This window comes from Lepeophtheirus salmonis, chromosome 4, assembly GCF_016086655.4.
Source record: "Lepeophtheirus salmonis chromosome 4, UVic_Lsal_1.4, whole genome shotgun sequence".
NCBI classification, from domain to species: domain Eukaryota; kingdom Metazoa; phylum Arthropoda; class Copepoda; order Siphonostomatoida; family Caligidae; genus Lepeophtheirus; species Lepeophtheirus salmonis.
In genome coordinates this window covers 49,883,332-49,892,325 of record NC_052134.2, presented here as the reverse complement: position 1 = coordinate 49,892,325, position 8,994 = coordinate 49,883,332, and the positions used below count along the sequence as shown (strand labels likewise).

General features: G+C 33.3%; 1 protein-coding gene across 1 annotated transcript; it reads left to right on the top strand.

Moving 5' to 3' along the window:
* The first annotated feature begins 361 nt into the window (after positions 1 to 361).
* LOC121116140 (toll-like receptor 6) lies at positions 362 to 4,335 on the top strand. The gene has a single exon (XM_040710371.2). It carries the CDS (start codon positions 606 to 608, stop codon positions 4,254 to 4,256), a length of 3,651 nt encoding a protein of 1,216 aa, XP_040566305.1. The 5' UTR covers positions 362 to 605; the 3' UTR covers positions 4,257 to 4,335.
* Positions 4,336 to 8,994: the final 4,659 nt, after the last annotated feature.

The following is an 8,994-nucleotide window of genomic DNA, read 5'->3' as shown; positions in this document are numbered from 1 at the left end:
AATTGACGTGACAATTAAATAAAATATAATAATAGGCAGTCTGGAGGGGGGAGAGAGAAAAAAAAAGAATGACAAATTCTTGACATGCAAAAATCACTTCACCTCGACTGTCAAATTCCAGAATTTGATACATGGATAGAATTTCGATCCCTTCCCTAAATAAGAATAATTAATGAATTTATTAGCAACAATAAGAATTGACATTGAGTGAGAATTGTAATATCCTACATCCTAAGTAATAAAATGTAATAGAAATTGGGGAAAAGAAGGGATAACAATAATTTTAATAAAATATATAGCGTGTTTGTAGGCGTTAGCAGGCCCGTAGATTGATAGTAAAAAGAAGAGAGAAACTGATGGTGGCTTAAAGATGGATAATAACAACAACACTAAAAAGAGAGAGAGAGAGCGGCGAGAATTTCTTCTCTTTTTTTTTATTTCCCCCTACTATGATGTGCGTGCGAGCGTGCGTGCGTGCGTGTGTTTTGTATATACAATGTTTTTCATTCAGCAGCATTAGTTGTAATTTAGATATCCGAAGTGATGTATGGTCCTGTTAGATTTTGAACTTCATTTCAGTTAATACTACAATGTAATGAGTCAAAATGGAAAGGATCCTACTATATTTAAAGATCCTATTCCTTGTCTTCATTCCCAATTCGGTTTCAGAGTCCGGATGTGAATTTAAAAAGTCCTCAAAGAATGAAGATATTCTCCGTGTAACATGTAGTTCTCAATACAGCGTGAATTCGAATCCCTCCTCCTTCTTGGACGGATATCGTAGTGTTCATATTGAATGTAAGGATGGAGAGCCTGTGGATTGGGCTCTTTATAGGGGAGTTCTCTTTGGGAGAAATGGCTCCTTAGAGTCCATAGCATTTGAAAACTGTGAGAATATGGAAAATCTACTTACAGAAGGCTATTTGCGTCAGTCATTTAATTTGGAAATAGCGGGTGCCCGACTACGACACTTTCCGGGAAAGCATCTTCATTGCTCTTTAAACTACTTAGACCTAAGAGACAATGACATTCGCAACTTAAATCTAGATCCATTCTGTTCAAAAAATTCATTAAAAGAGCTGAATCTAGCAAGAAATGTTCTTAAAGTACTCCATAATGAAGTCTTTTTAGGGTGGTACTCCCTTTCAAAACTAAATTTGAGCGGGAATCGTATTAATTCCATTGAAGAAAACGCATTACAACCTCTTCAAGGCCTCACATCCCTGGATTTGAGTCAAAATCTCATCTCTGTCCTAAGTCCCTCAACATTTATCCATCTAAAAAGACTCGCAACAATCAATCTATCTAAAAATCGCCTTGTAGGCATTTCCCCGGAAACATTTCCAAGCTCTCTTGTGATTCTGAACCTTTCAGAGAATAAACTACGCTCGGATCTGAGTTTTAAACAGATGCAATATCTTGAAAATTTGGATATATCAAAAAATGAAATTGCTAACCTGCATCCTTCAATGCTTGGTAATTCCGTTCCAGGACTACTCTACTTGGATCTCTCTTTTAATCGACTCTCCAGAATATCACTACGACGCTTACATCAACTTCAAAAAGTAAGGCTGGAGGGGAATGTACTCGAAAGACTGGATCCAGAAATGTTTGATATGAACATGACGGAGTTACATGTCTTGGATTTGACATCCAACGAAATTGAGAGCATACATCCGAATGCCTTCATTAATTGTCCTGCCCTCGAGGATGTCTCACTGAAAAAAAATAAACTCACATATTTCCCCTCTGATGCTATATCCAAAATTTTGTCACTTAAAGTTTTAAATATTGGACGGAATCGCATCATTAAGTTGAGCAACGGCACATTCCCCGTTCAAATGAAATATCTGCACAGTCTAATACTGGATGAAAATGCCATTGAAGAAGTGGGCTCTGATGTTTTTATGAGACTACCCAATTTAAAAACATTACATCTGAGCAAAAACAGGATTCAAAAATTGTATAGGAATTTGTTTATCAATAACAAGGACATGGAAGTCGTCAAACTTGACTCGAATCGCTTAGATGATATTGTGGGACTATTCAAGGGCCTTCCCAAACTCAACTGGCTTAACATATCGAACAATGCAATCGACAAATTTGATTGGTTCTTAGTTCCTAATAGTCTTCATTGGCTGGATTTAAAGCACAATGCCATTGAGGAAATTGGAAACTATTTTAGTTTGGAGAAGGAGTTTTCCCTACTTAAAAGCCTGGATGTTTCTCATAATAAATTAACATTCATTGGTCCAAAAATTTTGCCGAAAAATCTTCAATTTCTTATTTTGAGAAATAACTTTATATCAGAAATTCAAATGCATACATTCATCGATATGAAGGAGTTGGAGCGTGTGGATTTGTTCACGAATCAAATCAAGCATTTGAGCAAACAAAGTCTTCAATTATCTCAGGATTTGAGGAAACGAACGGAATTTTATCTCGGAGAAAATCCATTTGTGTGTGACTGTGATCTGGAGTGGCTTATTCGTATCAACAACGAAGATGATCATCTTAAAAACAGTGCTTTTTCTTTGAATGGACCACATAATAAAACCTATATTCGCAACTATCCTTTTGTCAAGGATTTAGATTCAATTTCCTGTTTATCGGAAAGATCCGAATCCAACCAAGTGATTCCCCTGATTCAATCCACAGACTTTTTATGCATCTACAAAACCCATTGCTACTCCCTTTGTCTTTGTTGTGACTATGACGCTTGTGATTGCGAAATGACTTGTCCAGATCATTGTCGCTGTTATCACGACGGTTCTTGGAGTATCAATATTGTAGATTGTCATTCTGCAGGACTTGATCAACCTCCAACAGCCATACCCATGGATGCTACAGAAGTTTATCTTCAAGGGAATGATTTCAAGAAATTAACGAGTCATTCCTTTATTGGTCGTAAAAATTTAAAGATTTTATTTTTAAATTCATCAAACATCGAAGTTATTCTTAATAATACGTTTAGTGGTCTTCGCCGTCTTAAAATTTTGCATTTGGAGAATAATCGTATCACCAATTTGACTGGGAATGAATTTCAGAGTCTAATTAATTTAAAAGCCTTGTATTTAGAGGGGAATCGAATTTCTCATATACATTCCAAGACATTTTCATATCTGAAGGAACTAGAAATCCTTCGACTCCATGATAATAAACTCATAACCTTTCATTTTGATATTATATTGAATGGATTAAGGTCATTGAAGGTTTTATCTTTAAGTCGGAATAAATGGAATTGTTCAGACTGTTCGTGGATTGAGGCATCGCGTCCATGGAGAAATCTAATTATTGATTCATTTTCATGCTTTGATGGAAATTACTCCAATGCCATTACTTGCCCCCTAGAAGATTCGGGATTAGGATCTTCTTTGGATTTGTCAGAAAATCGAAAAAAGATTTTTTTCGAAAGCTATCTACCAGTGTTTATAGTTGCTGGTTCATTTTTAATTGTACTGCTTGTATTTTTCGGAGTTATTTTTTATTATCGTCAAGAAATTCGCATTTTAGCATTTGATTGGTCTGGATTAAGAAGTAATGGAGCCTACGACGTAGAGTCTAAAGAATACGACGTATATGTTGGATATTCGGCTGCTGACGATCAATGGGTTCGACAAATCCTGGCCGTCCATTTAGAGGAGGAAGAACATTACAAGCTTATATTACATCACAGAGATTTTCATCCAAATCCTCAATTAGCAGATACGATACTCTCTGGATCCGAAAATGCCAGTTCTCTTATATTTGTGATATCTAAACATTTTATTTCTTTTGAATGGAGCCGTTTTGAAGTTCGTTCCGCCATGCATTCTGTACTTCGGAGAAGAAACTCACCCAACAGAACCAAAGCTCGTAAAGCTATATTTTTACTTCTTGGGGATGTATCTACCAAGGAGTTGGATCCAGATTTGAGATCCTATTTGAAGAATAATTCAACTATCAAGAGAACAGATAAGTTATTTTGGTCAAGGCTCCGCTATCGTCTACCAGAGCCCAGCTCTCAAATCGCCCCTGGTACATTAAACTTGCATGATACTTTTTATACAATCCCATTTCCAAATGAAGCCTCCACGCTTAGTAATCACACTTTGCTACGCTCCAACAACGATGATGACATCTTGTATCATCAACATAATGGTTATGAACAAAATCATTACTTTACTCTTTCATCCAGGCTTAGTAATGGGCAGAGGGTCTATGATGAAAATAATTTGCAAATTACTCCTAAATTCTTAGATAGAACCTACAAATAAGCTAGTCAAATTTATATAATCATTTTAATATTATTATAGGTTTTTTTGTTAATATATAAATATATTAATCAAATACTAAGTCATGTTTGTTTAATTATAATTTATTATAAATATTATTTATCATTTATGCTCGAGTAGGGGAAGGGGTACGTAGCATGATAAGGATTCCTGGCAGTACTGTCCAAGTTCTCTTCTTAATTGACTTCATGCTCTTATCTCGTCATATTGAAGGTTTTGAAGTCACGAAAAGAGTTTCAATTAGGGACTATCCTACATATATAGAATATGTCAATGTGTATTTCTTATCGTAGTTATAAGCATGATGGTTATTAAATTGATGTTTACATTTTTAAGTCCATTCAACTATGAGTACTCTGGCTTTGGGAACTAATGAAGTGGTTCTCATAAGTTAAACTCTTATGATACAGTGGAAAGAGGCTTTTTGAATATCATCTAGTAGGACATTCTTCAATTTCTAATATGATACTATAAGCTGTTCTCAATGCCGGTTTTCGCGTGAACGAGGCTTGAAGTAAAGATAAGGGCCTCTTTTTTTTTTTTTTACAATACATACATATATTTTTAATGATCTCTTCCACAATATGAAAGAGGTTTATTGTTTGTTTTTTTAAGTTATTTAAACTCATAAATTGATTTACATTGCTCAGTCCTCGTGTTTAATTTTTCCATACATTCATATTTCCCCATTTAGATGAGAGATAAAAGGTAAGAAAACATCTATATACAAGGAGAGTAGTAAACTTCTCGATCCCCTAATTATTTCATAAAAAGCTTGGTTAGCACAAGTGAGTGTTTATAAGCCCCAGTCATACAGTTTTCTACTGGAACTGGTTTTCCGATCTATTTTCTCTGAGTTTGCGTCCTTTTATTAAAATTTCAAATATATTTATCAAATGAACTTTTTCATTAATAGATATATTCTTTATTGTCATATCTTTTTTAAAAATGGCAAGCCTTTTAATGATCTTTTTTAATCAAATAGTGTGAATAATTCATTTAATGACCTTTTTTTTAAACGTCAGTATTTTTTCTGTTAATTTCTTTGTATAAAAAGACACCCCTCCATCTAAAACTGGTCCCAACTGTACTCCCAGGGGATCATCACCTATTAATTATAGCTGCATCAGCCACGGTACTTTGAGGGTGTTGTGTACATCTAATCTTGAGCTGAGACTCATTTTGTGAATTTACAATCTAATAGTACCTTTTCCCATGCTCATTAACTTTCTTCTGAAATACAAATATTATTTTAAATTCCTAGATCATTTTTATTGTATGAAAATACTATCTAAGTGTTATCCAGCGTTTCTTAAGCCAAGGAGCGAGCGGAAATTACATTGAAAATGGTCAATGAATCCTTTGGTGCGGGCGAGAACTATAATATAGCTCCTGTATATTATATGAACTGTATTATTATGAATTTAAAAAAGTATTATTTGTTATAAACTTCAAATAACAAACCAACATCTATGCATGAAAAAGTTTGTATAGATGAGAAGTCCATCTATTATTTTCTATAAAAAAAAATTGCCAAAGCAAAATTCGTAAAGAAAATTGCAAAAAAAATGTTGTCTACTCAAGTTGCACAAAAGTAGTAAATATCATTTATTGGCATTGTAAAGAGAAACACAAACCTACCAAGATTTTTTTTCGTACTTACTTGCAAAAACAAATAATTTATGGAGAATAATCTCGTCAAAAAATAACCCCTCGACAACTGGTTCATTTGTGCAAATATTGCAGAAAATATATAATAAAATGTTATGGGAATTGGAAATACTGTATTGTATTATAATGTTAATGTTTCTAATTGTATGTCCAAAATACATCTTTTTGTGGCATTTTTTCTTAAAAATTGAAAATTGACGTTTCATGAAAAAAAAAAAAAAAAAAAGAATAAAACTGAAAAAATCTTCAGAAAATGACAGATATTTCAGTTAAATATCAATTTTTATGTATCAAATTATATTTACAAACAAATCTCCTGACAAATTTCTACAAACTATATACTCTATTGGAAATCCATTTTTTGCACCTATAACTCAATCCTTATCTAGTCTCCTTGAGATTTAAAAAACCCAATTTTTGGGTATAGAATAAGCCCCCTTATATGACCTCCCTCCCCCCAAATTGGAACCCTCTTCTTAGCTTGACCGGGTTTTAAAGAAGTACCAAGCAACGTTTTAGCCTCCTTGAACTAACGGTATGGGTACCCAAAAAGGATAGACACACACATAAGCTCTATTATATAGGTATATACAGATAATTATTTTTAATTGTTAATTTAAAAGTTAATTGGTACAATATTCAGTGTCAGATATTAGTGCTTGAAGTCAAAAAGTAACTGTGGTATGTTGACTTCCACTAGTCGGCGCAATTACAGCAAAAAGCCTTCAAAGAAAAATTTGAAATTCCCGTAATCCTAATTGCTAATTTATCATATAACTTTAAATATCTTAGATTGAATAAGTTTGTCTTAAATCTATAATTAGAATTCTAATTATGTTTATTAGTTTATTCAAAAATATCTTAGCAACTATTGTGTATGTATTCATAGATTTATTAAATTACTTGATGCATGGTAAGTTGAAAAGGAAATTGCCCATATTATCATTTATATTACATCTGAAAGTACCATTAACTAAGTTATGCAATTGGTGGCAAAGGTTGCATATTGTTTTTAAACTTTGAACAAGAAAAAAACCTTCATTTTTTCGGAACCGACATTTTGCCGAAGGACCATTTGGGCTAGAAAGGATATTTAATTTATTTACATATCGATTGCATATTTTAATTCAATTTAAAATGGCAGCTTGATAAATACCCAGGTATTGTTCATATGTTATATATGCCATATAGGTAAATTAATGAATGTGTGTTCTTTTGTAGAATAATATTTTATATTAATTATATTCAATAATGATCATTATATAAACACAACACTATAGCATGTGGTTATAATTTATTTCGAATCTTTACCGTTGTATATTCTAAATAAGTGTTGCTTATCACTTCTCCTTCATTAATTAATTATCATTTGATAATATGAGGCTGCATATCAAAAAATACTCATGGACTGACAAACGATTGTTGTATCGGTCTAAAAAAAAAAACTAAAAAGACTGTGGTCTGGTGCTTTATAAAATTAGTCAGTTTTAGGACCGGTCCTAATGGGTATTTACAGTAACTAAAACAGCTGAAATGACGTAGGGACTAACCATATCTATTGGGCTGTTCAACATAACCTCTATGAAGGGACAAAATACGTAACGTTTAAAGTAGGAGGTGTTTGGCTAGAACAGGGGTAGGCAACCTTTGAGACATGGAGTGCCAACTTCAACAATTCCAATCAATGAGTGTGCCACTATCGACAATAATGGCTAAATACATACACAAACTAAAGGAATATCTTTTAATTTGGGCGTGCCACTTAATATGACTCTGCATGCCAGTAGTGATACGTGTGCCATAGGTTGCCAACCCCTGGTCTAGAACATATTATTATACGTTCTAGATATTATTTTCTTTGTTTTTACACTATTCAATCTTAGCTATGAGAGAAGTATAGCTATAAATATAGCTAGGACTGAAGGACCAACGTATCGGTTCTTAGGACCGTTGTACACCAAAAAAGATTGGACCGACAAAAAAAAAAAAGACTGAAAAGGGGGAGCCTGATTAGGAAGTCAGTCGTAGGACCGATCCAACACTATCCATTGTGTGTCAGAAGAAGAGGCGTTGCCTTATATTTGTATAACTAATGAGTAATATGCTGAAAAGTGGACAACTAACCCCGTTATCAGGGTCGGTTTTACGGTGAGGAGAGCCTACAGCAAAGATAAATATGTAGGCTGTTTTTTTAAATATATTTCTTTTACCAAAATAGTTTCTTATCTTTGTTGAAATTAAAGGACTTTAGGGAAAGAGTGGACATCAATATCATACAAAGAAGCCGCAAGTTGTTTTTTTTCTCCTCTCTGATTTAAAGCTGTCAGCTTTAGACTGTTCCAAATTTTGACCTTTGAGTTATCACGACTAAATTTTTGAAATAAACAAATATGTTGTATATTTACCCTTCATCTGTTCCCTTCAGCTGTTTTCATAAGTTGACTCCTGTATGATTCAAAGCAGCTTAATCTACTTATTATGAACTCAAGAAAGATATTATTGTGATGTTTATATTAATTTATATCAATCAAGGGGCTTCGTTTAGAAATCTTGTAATTTCATACTGTGTCATTGATACTTATTTTGATAAAATTATCAATTCAATGTATATATAAATAAATAAAAATTCATTTCCCGTTTGACAGTCGAGGTTGAGAGTGGATAAAAATGTTTTGCTCCCATAACTGCTTGTAGTTAATCCAATGAAACGTCATAAATGAAGCTACTCTTTTTTCTAAGAGTTCTTCAATGTTGTCAGAGTAACGACGTCAACATTCTTTATTTTTCAAACATACCAGGAAGTTATATTTTTTAAAACTCTTCATGTAGTTTACTAAAACTTTTCTAGTTATCTTTTCTTCAGTACGAGCTAGGACCGAATGACCGACTAATTTGTCCTATGACTCTTGAATGGGTGGAAAAGATTGAAGCGATTTGCAAAAAAAAATAAAAATGAAGGGGGGTAGAGAGGAAAGACTGATTAGTAGAGAAGGGATCTTTGTAAAGAAAAAACTAAGTTTAGCTATTAGAAAAGTAAAAACGATTCTTC

Coding starts and splice junctions, on each gene's coding strand:
- LOC121116140 (XM_040710371.2), top strand. CDS start 606: ATGGAAAGGATCCTACTATATTTAAAGATCCTATTCCTTGTCTTCATT.